The sequence below is a fragment of the Phymastichus coffea genome, unplaced genomic scaffold, assembly GCF_024137745.1.
Source record: "Phymastichus coffea isolate CEN01 unplaced genomic scaffold, Cenicafe_Pcof_1.1 PCOF00243, whole genome shotgun sequence".
Classification (NCBI taxonomy): Eukaryota; Metazoa; Arthropoda; class Insecta; order Hymenoptera; family Eulophidae; genus Phymastichus; species Phymastichus coffea.
In genome coordinates, this window is record NW_026707054.1 from 82,506 (window position 1) to 94,688 (window position 12,183).

General features: G+C 35.9%; 2 protein-coding genes and 1 pseudogene across 2 annotated transcripts; all 3 read left to right on the plus strand.

Moving 5' to 3' along the window:
* Positions 1 to 243: 243 nt before the first annotated feature.
* LOC131674445 (facilitated trehalose transporter Tret1-like) lies at positions 244 to 2,399 on the plus strand. Its single transcript, XM_058953143.1, has 5 exons — positions 244 to 464; positions 660 to 842; positions 905 to 1,101; positions 1,267 to 1,573; positions 1,658 to 2,399. The coding sequence occupies exons 1-5, from the start codon at positions 413 to 415 to the stop codon at positions 2,293 to 2,295; spliced, it is 1,377 nt and encodes a 458-aa protein (XP_058809126.1). The 5' UTR covers positions 244 to 412; the 3' UTR covers positions 2,296 to 2,399.
* A 2,657-nt stretch (positions 2,400 to 5,056) lies between these two features.
* LOC131674448 (odorant receptor 45a-like) lies at positions 5,057 to 7,346 on the plus strand (annotated as a pseudogene).
* A 1,920-nt stretch (positions 7,347 to 9,266) lies between these two features.
* Positions 9,267 to 12,183, plus strand: LOC131674450 (odorant receptor Or2-like). The gene is made up of 6 exons (XM_058953146.1): positions 9,267 to 9,319; positions 10,323 to 10,700; positions 10,784 to 11,090; positions 11,175 to 11,444; positions 11,700 to 12,063; positions 12,130 to 12,183. The coding sequence occupies exons 2-6, from the start codon at positions 10,493 to 10,495 to the stop codon at positions 12,181 to 12,183; spliced, it is 1,203 nt and encodes a 400-aa protein (XP_058809129.1). The 5' UTR covers positions 9,267 to 9,319; positions 10,323 to 10,492.

The following is a 12,183-nucleotide window of genomic DNA, read 5'->3' on the forward strand; positions in this document are numbered from 1 at the left end:
TCAAGTTGGAAAATTCCGCAGTCCGTGTGACGCAAGTGGCTGGCACGCTTCTCTCACGCTTACTCGTAAATTCTGCCAATGATACTTTAGTTGATGCCAGACAATCAGCTGACGACGAAATTCTCTTATGTTTGTAATTCTCAGGAGTGAGCTTTCAATTGATTTTTTCATTGTGATAATTGATTTTTCTTTTTTTTTTGGCAAATTTATAGTGAACACGTAAAAACTTTTCTGTAAATAGAATACCACCAAGGTATCCCTTATGATGCAACTAAAAAAAAATAAAAAAACTGAAGAACGTCAAATTATCTGAGCGCGATAAGAAAATGAATGATACGTATTTCCAAAGACGCGGTAGTGACAATGATAAAGTCTCTAAGCGCGAACGATTGGTTGTCAATGTGTCGTGAAAATGCGAGCGGATAACAAGGTGTTCTGGTCACAACGTCTTGCCAGTAGCACGGGTAAGTTCAATGGCACCCGTTTTTTTATTTCTTCAATAGCGAAGAAATGGAGATTATTAATAACTCTTTGATAATTATAATTTTACACGTTTCTACAAGTCTCAAATTTTCACTTAATCTATATCTCTCTGTTTCTCTATTTCAATATTTTAATGTTTTAAATATATTTTAATGTTTCGGTATGTGCTCACACAGTGAGTATCGTGCTGCTGATCATCGGGCTGTGCAATGGCTGGTCGTCACCCTACTTGGCAAAACTGTCAATGTTCGACACTGTCGACGGTATACCCAAAGCAACTGACGATGAACTGTCGTGGGTTGCTTCTCTCATGAACATGGGTCGAATATTCGGATCTGTCGTCGGTGGTGTTGCTCAGGGTAAAGCTGAAATCCAATTCATCTTCAAGTAAACCTTACGTCACAATCAAATAACTTTCCAGACACCATCGGTCGAAAAATGGGTTTGTTTTTCTCCGGCCTGCCAATGCTAAGTGGTTGGATTTGTGTAGCAGTAGCAACAAACGTCAAATGGTTGTACGCAGCCCGGATACTCTGTGGTTTTTCAATGGGTATCGTGTGGACAACCATGTCGCATTATCTAGCCGAAATTGCTGATCCCCAAATCCGTGGATCATTGGCGAGCATAACAATGTCTCTTTTACGAACGAGCCCTCGTTTGGTCAAAGAAGAACACGCGTCATTAGTTGTTTTCTATCAATGATAACCGTCTTCTTCGACCTTCGTGAGCTTCGTGTGTAGTATACTCTCCGATTAACATACGACAATCATACTACTATTGCAGGTATTGTGGAATGCAACCTCGCAACTAGTTGGTGTATTCGTGGGCAATCTCATGGGGCCTTACATTTCCATGAAACTGTTTGCCTACATTAGTATCTTCGCTACGATTATGTTCCTCGTATTGTTTCCATTGATACCCGACTCGCCACATCGACATGTGACAATGGGGAATCTTGAAAAGGCTGAAGAATCACTCAAGTGGTTTCGTAGAAAACAGGATGTGAAGCAAGAACTTAATGAGATTAAAGATTACATCAGTAAATCTGACGTGTCGCTTAAAGAGAGATTCGCTGAGTTCAGACAACGCCGTGAGTTATTTCTTATTTATAATTTCAAGTATGGGACGAACAAATTCAAGTTAACAATTATTATCGTTTTTATGTTATTTCTAGAAAGCCTAAGGAATTTCGGTCTGATGTTTCTAACGAACGTGTTCATATATTTCGGCGCTTACAACGTGATCAACAACTACATGGAAATAATCATAACGGCCAGCAAAGTGACAATAATAGCTCCGAGTACTTTAGTAACTATAAACGGTTTTTTTGCCATTATATCAGGTCTGTTGGCAACATTTTTAGTCGACCGTTTTGGTCGTCGTTTCCTAATGATAACGTCGAGTCTCGGAATGGCATTGTCACTTACAAGTCTCGGTATTCACTTCATCTTCCTCAAAAATGATTCTACTGCGACCCTCAATTGGTTGCCGTGTATTTGTTTTCTCATCTATACGGTATCCTATTCAGCTGGTATGGGTTGTGTACCCAATATATTAGTTAGCGAACTATTCCCGCCGAATCTCAAGTCCTTGGCAAGTCTGATGTTTAGTGCCACTGCTGCTTTGTTCTCGTCGCTGTCTACCGTCACTTTTCTTCCATTGCAGAATCTCGTTGGACCAAGTTATCTATATTTATTTTACTCGACTGGGATTTATACGTCCACTCTGTATTATTGGTTTTTCTTGCCCGAAACTAAAGGTCAAAGCTTACAGAGCATTCAGATGAAACAGAAGAAGAAAGCTGAAAACTAATTTTTTTTTGTGACAATGAATGACCAAGACGTGAATATTTTGCTGTGATTATTGACTTTATCTGCAGTCATGATTATTACTTGTATTGACGATACCATGTGATATATAAATAAAACAAAAATATTTTAAATATATTTTAGTGAATGATCATGCGTACCCCGAGTCAAAGGTTATATTCCAGAAGCAATGACTGAACGCTTATGTATGATTATCAGTCCTCGTATAATAAAATCTTTGTCTGTTATTTGCTCACCAAATATTGCCGTCGATTATGAATATCGCCTTCTGTTGATTTACGAAGCCTCGTGACTTTTAATTTGTTCTGGCCTTTTTTCGGATCACCGAACATGATGGTTAACTCATTAACTCCAATGAACATTCCTTAGCGAGATCTTTATCTTCAGCGTAAATATTTGATGACGGCAATGTCGAAGTGACGGCGAAAAAGAAAGCCAATTACTGTTTCTTCTATTTTATTGCTACAAAATTTTTTTATTTCTAAAACAAACATTAAACATTAGTATTAAACGGAATCTAAAGTAAAGACCATTTTATTTTAGTTACTTTTCAATAAACGATATATTAGACATGATAGTGTATTGGTGTATGGTTTTGTATTGATTATTTTACGGCAAACACGCACATATAAGTGAAAAAATGATTGGATAAAAACTTATATATCATACGATATGAAGAAGAAATCCACGTAAAAAAATTAATCCTTCTTGACAGTGAAATCCAAAAAATCGGTATCGTCGTTTGTTGGTTTTTCAATTCGTATAACCTGTGGAAGTAAAGAATAATTCCCCTTTTATCTAATAATAGGGATGGCATCATTTATAACTTTTTCAGTTCCAGGTCAATCCAAAGATCAATTGTTTTAACCACAAAGCTGCCAATTCTTTCAAGTACTAAAATTACTAAACTGGAAAATTTTAAGCTTGCATATCATCAGTCATATCATACAAATTCAACGGTAAGATGTATCTTAATTCAAAAAAGCCAAGATTGGTGGTTTTTCGACCCGATAGATTTCAATTGCAAAAGAATGTACACACCATGACTATACCCGTACACGCGTCCTCTAAGAAGTCACGCAAAGTTGATTAGATAGTGCGAAGAAAGAAGTTTTCGCGAGTAAGAAGCCTGGCAGAAACGGTTGTATTATGCAGATTGCTAGAATATGTTGCAGTACACGATCGTTCTGAAAATAAACTACCTGCAATTACGCCTTTCTTTCTTTCTCTTCGTGTTCCCCTAATGATATCTTTCAACACTTTCTCTCGCCTGCGTTTTTCTATTTCTGCACCCACGGGGTTCTCATATTCAATCAATACTTTCTTAGCAAAGGTGGGATTCCTAGCCGAGAACGGATAACATTTAAGATTTTTGTGATAGATCAAAATCGCTTTGCCAAAATAAAAATATAGCTCGATCGTCGTTTCAAAATGAATTGCACAGGTTACCAAGTAAGTGATATAAATTCAAGTTCTGTCAGCCGCGTCTTTCTTGCCGACAGTAATTTTTACTTTTGTAATCATTGCATTTATCTTGAAATTTTTTACAACTGTTACACGAAGGAAAGTGCGTAAAAATCTAGTGATTTCAATCCCATTGAAATATTTCAAATTGTCAAAAATAGGTAGCATTTAAAATTCATTCAGTTGTGCATTGTTTTACATACCTTAAATTTTTAAATAAATTGAAATTGAAAATTTTTTAGCTTTAAATTATTGAAGATAAGGATGAAAATTGAAAGTCATTGTGAGCAGGCCGGAAGTTTCCGAGTTGAAATGATTCGCAGTTGGCCAATGAGTATTTCAACGTGCAGTAAAATACATTCGAATCGAGAAGCTACCACAAGATCGGCGTTTGAAGTTTTTCGATAGCTAACGGATATAGCTTACAGGCGTGTTTATAGAAGTGAGGCGAAGTTAATTAGATGGTGCGAAGAAGAAGGGAGTTGCATGGTGCGAGGAAAAGTAAGAGAACAGTCACACAGCGAAAGCAGTTTTACTATGCAAATGACCGCTGCCCCGCAGCTCTCTGTTTTTCTCGCCTCTGCGTGATCGCACGATGCGAAACTTGGCGCTGGCCCGAAGGAACTAGGGGTCTCGAGACTTTCTCGTGTCTCAATGGCCGGTTTCTCGCTCCGAGATGCCTCGATCGCAACTACGCGCGGAGGAAGAGACGAACGCATTCCGAGCAACGATATTGAATATTTAACGAAGCGCTCATCGCACTAGCTACCAATCATCCCAGAAAAAGAAAAAACCAGGCAAAAATGAGGGAGTGCCGGCTCGGCTTCGTTGTTTTTGCATGTAGCCGTGCAGCCGCTGTGCGTGGACGATCGAACGGTCTCAGTTCATCGTCGCGCGCCAAGCAGACGGCATTCGGGAGGAGCGTGCGTGACTCCGCTCGCAATTGGATTTCGACACACTGGTTTTCCGACATTTAATAGAGTCTCGTTATTTTGACCATTTTCAATTGAACCCATTCTCTCGAAGCAACGGAAAAATGTTAGATTATGGTCTTTCACCTATTTAATAAACAAATAAGAAGGGCATTCACATTTTTTATCGATAACTTTTTCTAAATTCGAATCCCCGATCTATAGTTTCGACAGACGGGTGATCATGGCTTGACGATTGCCCGGTTGACTACATAATTTTGATATACATAATTGTAGAGTTAGTATCAGATCTCGAACTACTAAAGTCTGTTACGCCGGCATTTTCTAAATTGACTTGAATGATCAAAGATGCATTCAAGTCTGGAAGAAATGTTATGGCCAAACATATATTTACTGCGTGTTGTCGGCATCTGGCCATTACCATCGAACTCGAACATTTTCACTAGGCTTTTTGCATGTTTTCGCATTTGCATCCAAGTCATTTGCTCGTCTTTGGTGATCATACCCATAACTTACACTATCGGCCTGACTTGGGGTGACATTTCAGTCTTAGCAGGTATATATTTACAAGTCCAGCTGTCTTCGGTGCTAAAAATCGTAACGAGTGCATGCTTTGAACGACAGATTACGGTGCTATATTGATAATGCACTTGATGATGCTATTCAAATTGGCTTACGTGATAATGCATCGCCGTGCCTGTGGTCGAGTACACCATTGGCTTCAGGTATTCTGGGAGATAAGCGACGTGGCAAAGGAACGGCAAAATTTCGAATATTTTGCAAGGATAGCAAAAATAGTGACCATCATTTGCGTGACGGCGGCTTCCGGAAATATCGTACTGTTTATGATTCCTCCGATCATCAATGACTTTAGGTATCACTTGGCCGATGATCGCACTGACGAGCGTCGTATACTTCCTCTGGATATTTCGTTGGTTACTCATATGGTTTATACTTTGATTTACAATTCATTTCAAAATCATTGTCTAACCGCGATATTTCAGCTATGGATTCGACTATCAACAGTCACCGTTCTTCGAGTTGCTGTTTACTTTTCAAATATTCCAATTTTTTTGCGCATCCATAACGATGATTGGCAACGATTGTACTGTCATGACTGCTATATTACATTTGACTGGCCAATTCAGATTTATAAGTGCACGATTAAGAAACATCGGTAATTACATTTACTCTCACAAAATTCGCCACTTGAACGAGATAATTGTGGACATTGAGCGCTGTATCGAACATCATCGACGCCTTGTCAGGTATAAAATAGACATCAATCCCAATGGATTTTCCTTTCATGTTTACGGTCGGTTTAATAAACAACAAATATTTTAAACACATATTTAACAATATTTTTGTATTACATCGTGCATTTCTTTTCATCGGTTGTCAGTAACCTATCATTTAACGACGAACTACTACCTTATTACAAAATTTTCAAAAAGAAAATATGTACGCATTCCGAGCAACGATATTGAATATTTAAATATTTACTTTTTAAATATTTAAATATTTAAATATTTGAATTTTAAATATTTTAAATATTTGAATATTTACTTATTCGCCAAAATTTTAATTATCTGTTCGTAAATAATCGTGTGATATATTATGTGACATATCGTGTATTAAATCTTGCGATGATAATGTTGCTTATGATACTTTCTGAAAATTTTATAACAAAGATACAAGTGACGTCGTTGAATAATGAATTGACTTCACTGGACAGTAAAGCTAATAAAAGGTTATATTAAGAGACTATTACAATATTCAACACATGATTTATCTGACAATATGCATTACATGATTTTATTATCCGAATTATGTGACAAATGCTGTGAAGAATCGTATGATGCTTATCATATGAAATATCTTATGAAAAAATACAGTTTATAAGGATATTTTTTTCGACGTGGTATGATGTATCGCATGGTTTTATATATAATGTTTCACACCATTCATCACATTATTATTCAGTCGAAAAAAAATCATGAAATAAGTTCTGTGATAATTCACGCGACAACTTGTTGCCAGAGTTGCCCTTCCCAAAGATAATGAAAATAATAAATGAAAAGAAATAAAAATGTTGTCTACGAAATTGTATTCTTGAGTGATCGTGATATGTCTAGAGTGACCGAGGAAACGAGCGCTCTCATCGGCCCAATGGCATTCGCTCAGATCCTAACGTCAGGCCTAGTTGTTTGCTTGAGCAGCTTATCCTTGATCAAGGGTAACACCGGCGGCATTGAGATAGTCAAATTTGCCGTGTTCTTCGTCGCCATCAATATGCAGCTACTGCTATGGTGCTGGCCAGGCGAATTGCTTATCCAAGAGAGCGGTGCCATTGCCCAAACAGTCTTCTCGGAGATACCTTGGTACATGCTCCCGACTAGAGTGCAACGCAATCTCAGATTCGTCATTCTTAGGTCACAAAAGGAAAGTAAAGTTATCAGCTTTTTTCAAGTTATGTGTATAGGTAAATTAACCGAGGTGAGGGTTGAGCCAGTTTTTACAATTTTCCATCAAGTCCCAGCAATATTTATGGAATAAATTGTCAATGTGCTTTTGCTGGTTATAGGTTTTCAACGCTGCTGGATCGTACATGGCACTGTTACAAAGTATACAAGATTAGATGTATTACACTACTTATGACTGATTATCATTCATATGCATTTACTATAAATCACTGTAATGCCCATAAGGTCATTTACTTAATCAGAATACACCGATCATTTTTCATTGGAATCAATAATTGAGTGTTTTTAAAATTTCGTTATGCTACTCTAATACCTATAACGAATGCTTTCTTACTATATGTGTGTTTCATATGTTATTGAAAATAAATAAATAACCGTCTGTTCAAGTACTTCATTTATCATGCTTGAATTGTTGTCAGTCCACAGATAAAACACCTAACGTATACGCAGCATCGTTTAGCAACGACTTAGTAGTTAGTATCTGTTCGAATAATCGACTCTTAGCATTGCTCGCTTCGAATGATTGACGCGAAATTAGTTCCTATTTATTTTTGGCATTCATCTGTAACTGGATGCTTAGTGTGTATTTATCATCAATTAGAGATGCACGAACTACAGACGAATTTCCAGTGTTTCGCAGCGTTGACCGAAGCAGTCAACATCTTTTAAATAGGTGTGGGAAACATCGTAATGTGTGTTATCTCCTTCATTAATTGTCTTTTGATATTTCAGATGCGGAATTGATCATCAACATCTATCGATATTCGAATTGTTGTTTACTTGACCAAGCTGTTGGATTTCTTTTTGTTCGACATGTGTTGGAAACGAATGGACTATCATGGCTGTTAGGCTACGTAACAGATGAGATAACTGACTCCCCGACTCCAAGCTGTCGATAATTGAATTTATTATCGCAATATTCATAATATCAACAATGGATTTATGATTACGAAAGTTCATATACTGTCAGGTGCCTAACATATATATTAAATTTTCAAAAATATATATAAAAACAAAAAGTCATCAAAAACAAACTATCAACGTAATACATTTCTAAATATCTACTCCGTCAAAATTTTAGCATTTTAGCATTTAGTTATATATAGCCAAATCTGTATATAATTCATCTATGTAATAATGAACCTAATAACAAGTCATTAGCTGCGGTACATATCTACTAACACTTATAAAATAAGATTAAATTTAGGTATTAATTAATGGTACATTACATAAAAAGCTAAATATACTCGTATTAATGCTTCGAAACATACAAGAACACTATTATGCGAATCAAATTGTACATTCATTGCTGCAAGATAAGCCGCGCGCGATAGAGGTGCGTAGTATATATGCAGATATGCTCGACTTTATTGATTTTCGTAGCATAAAATAATATAAATAGCCCAATCGCCTATCAAGTTGATGTAATAGGATTTATTTGTTATTAGTTTATTTGTTACATATGCACAATATTTATAAATGTTATAATCCTAGTGACTGATACAGCGCTCAAATATATATCGAATCGGCACATGATCGAACTTCACTATGAGAGTTACGTAATACATACGTAATTACGTTTTGTGAATTTGAATTTGTTGTAAGTCACACTAAAAACACGTCACTTACAATTTTTATTCATAAACTTCTCAACGAATTTCCACTTTCATCGTCCATTATTATTGAATACTTATCACGTTTATCCGACTAAATATGTATTATTTTGCGATGATAATTTACCGTGCAAAATTTAAATTCTGACAAATCATGCTTTCTCTGATTCAACAATTCGTTGCACTCAGCAGGATCGTCACGTTAAGATGTCTCGATCACGACTACGAAAAAAAAAAAGCAAATACGTCACACGAGACCATGAATACTTGACGAAGTTACTATAATGCCTGGTTGTTTTCGAGAAAGTATAGTGTCGCCACAGCAGCAAATAAAAGGCCATCGGTGAAGCTCTTCATTTATTTACACTGTTGCACTAACTATACGCTGGAGGCGTCAGTTCCTTCTCACCTGCTAAGCAGACAACGTTACAGTGTAAATATGTTTTTTATACATCAAAGTTAGCTTCAGATACCGAATTTTCAATGAATTTTTGTTGAAATCTCATACTAAACTTGTAAGCTTCTTATATTTCACAAGCCATCAAATAAAAGTTATATTTCATTGCTGAAGTTACAGAAAGAAATACCAATTATCTTAGGATTAATCGCATATTTAATAAAGAAGTTTATTAGAAGAAAGATTGTTTATTTTTGAATTACATGGTATAATTCTAATCGTTATTGTTAGAATTTTTTGAGCAAGTAATAACAAATTTACATTAACGAACATTTTTTTGTTATTAAAGACACAGCAGTTTTATATTACTGATCAGTAGTTTGTTCCATATGTTATGTTAACTGTACATTTTTTTCTACATCTGACCAATTTTGTATTCTATATTGATACAATTATCATAACACACATACTATTCGTGCAAATACGTGACTGCATTGATGTTCCCGGATGAATCATATTAAAAAAATTCATTTTTCCTAGTTTTAGAATGGGAAATATTTTTTCTCCGTTAGAAATTCTACACTTATTTCCTCTTTTTATTTAATGTAAATAGTCGTAGATTTTTATAAAAATCACATAAGTAAAGGATGACTTTTTGTTCCGTTTACAACAATTTTGGAAAGTGATTGGGAGAATAGAAATTAATAGTTTTAGTTTGATACCTTGCACGATCAAAACTAACGATTTCCGATTGATATAACATCTATCAAAGTGCATCGTAATAATCAAACACTTGAGGGTACAGGGTACATTGTAAGTATGTAATATCATTTTGGGTTATTCTTGATCGAACAAGGTATCAAATTAAAATACTCTTATCCATATCACTTTTTAACATTGTACACACATATATATTTGAATAAATTTAAGACAATTGATATACTTTTTGTCTAAAGTATATTTACAACTGCACGTCATTTGTTCTAGCTTACTATTTGATACGAATAATATGTAAGAATACTTTAGAAGAACTTTACAATTACACTCGAATTAATAAGTCATATAGCTAATATGAATGAAGTCGAGCTTAATTCTACTACATAGTTCGATTATATCTGCAGAACGAAGAAACTGAAGTGTTTTCTACAAAAATCAACTGAAAAGAAGGAGGATAGCTGTAACAGATTAGAATTGATCAAAACTCAAGCAAAGAACTAAAGTCAGCTTTGAATACCAAACCGAATAAAGTATTTACATTATTATTTGATTTTTCAAAAGTATATCGTAGAAAATGCATATGAGTCTGGAAGGAGTGTTGTGGCCAAACATATATTTACTGACCACTATAGGCATCTGGCCATTGCCTTCAAACGCTACTACTGTGTCTAGACTTTTTACGTATTTTCGCATTTTCCTTCATGTTACTTTGGAGTGCACCATAATTATGGGCTTAATCTACACTATCTGGGTGAACTGGGGTAATATTTTTATCTTATCAGGTAAAATTATATATTTCATAAGATCTCCTCTTCATTCCTATTAAATAATGATATTGTCATCTTTATTATTTTGAATACGAAAGACTGCAGCAGCATTATATTTTCGCATTTCTTGATAGTGTTCAAGTTTACATATATTATATTACATCGCCATTCCTGTATTCAAGTCTTAAATAAGTTGAAGGAATTTTGGGAAATAAGCCAGGAGGAGAAAGAACGGCAATGTTTTGAATATTTCGCAATTTGGGGAAAAACAGTCACCATTTCCTGTGCGATCACGGGCTTCGCAAACGTCATAACGTTTTTCCTGACTGCCATCTTCAATGAGTTTAAATATCAAAGGGCCGATAATCAAACGGACATGCGGCGTATACTTATAATAGACACTTTGTTAGTTGTTGATTATTAGTTATGTATTTATCCCAGAAAGCCAAGAAATTAAGACGTCTGTTGACTTTATCGTCTGATATTTAGGTACGGATTTGACTATCAGCAGTCGCCGGTCTTCGAGATTCTGATTATTTGGCAAATGATGACATTGATGGGCGCCCTTACGTCGGTTGTCGCAACCGATTGTACTGCTATGTCTATCATACTACATCTCACTGGGCAATTCGCATTGATAAGTGCGCGACTCAGAGCCATCGGTAAGGAAACTTGTCGCGAGAAAATACCACACGTCAATGGCGATGTCATGGTGATAGAAATTAGACGATGCATCGCGCATCATCAACATGTTATCAGGTATCGGATATTTGATTTTTCCGTAAAGACATAAAGTTCAGTAAATGAGCCATCAAAATAGTACGTGTTACACGCTTAGACATCCATACGTGTGTCCTAACTGCACTGAACGTTTTTTGTGATATTTCAGAAATTCAATCACTTTTTTATATTTTAGTATACATTTAGTTCATAACATTCATTAATAATTATAGAAGCTCATTGAAATAAAGACATATGCATATATGATATCGAAAAAACAAATCTCATGTCTAGAGTAACAGACGAGTTGAACGCTATAATAGGGCCAATGGCCACCGTCCATGTGCTGACAGCAGGTTTAATTATTTGTACGAACGGGTATTCCTTGATCAAGAGTGATAACTGCTCTGAGATCGAAATCATCAAATTCGCGGGCTACTTTATTTGCATGATCATACAACTATCGCTATGGTGCTGGTCGGGTGAATTACTTATCCAGGAGAGTAGGGCCATTGCCCAAACAGTCTTCTTGGAGATTTCTTGGTTCACGTTTCCTACCACAGTTCAACGTGATCTCATTCTCATCGTACTTAGGTCGCAAAAGCAATGCCAGATTGTCAGCTTTTTGCAGATCATGTGTAGACGCAAAATTACCGAGGTAAAAGTGAGCTTAGGCAGTTCTTTTTATTAACAATTGAACGTCAATTTTTTATTCTCATTGCAGGTCTTCAACACTGCTGCATCGTATTTGGCGCTGTTACGAAGTATACAAGAGTAG

Bases quoted from the DNA above. Each gene is read 5' to 3' on its own strand.
- LOC131674450 (XM_058953146.1), top strand. From the start codon at position 10,493: ATGCATATGAGTCTGGAAGGAGTGTTGTGGCCAAACATATATTTACTG. The intron at 11,091-11,174 runs GTTAGTTGTTGA...TCTGATATTTAG, and splicing joins ATACTTATAATAGACACTTT to GTACGGATTTGACTATCAGC. The intron at 12,064-12,129 runs GTAAAAGTGAGC...TTCTCATTGCAG, and splicing joins GTAGACGCAAAATTACCGAG to GTCTTCAACACTGCTGCATC.
- LOC131674445 (XM_058953143.1), top strand. From the start codon at position 413: ATGCGAGCGGATAACAAGGTGTTCTGGTCACAACGTCTTGCCAGTAGC. The intron at 843-904 runs GTAAAGCTGAAA...ATAACTTTCCAG, and splicing joins CGTCGGTGGTGTTGCTCAGG to ACACCATCGGTCGAAAAATG. The intron at 1,574-1,657 runs GTGAGTTATTTC...TGTTATTTCTAG, and splicing joins CGCTGAGTTCAGACAACGCC to AAAGCCTAAGGAATTTCGGT.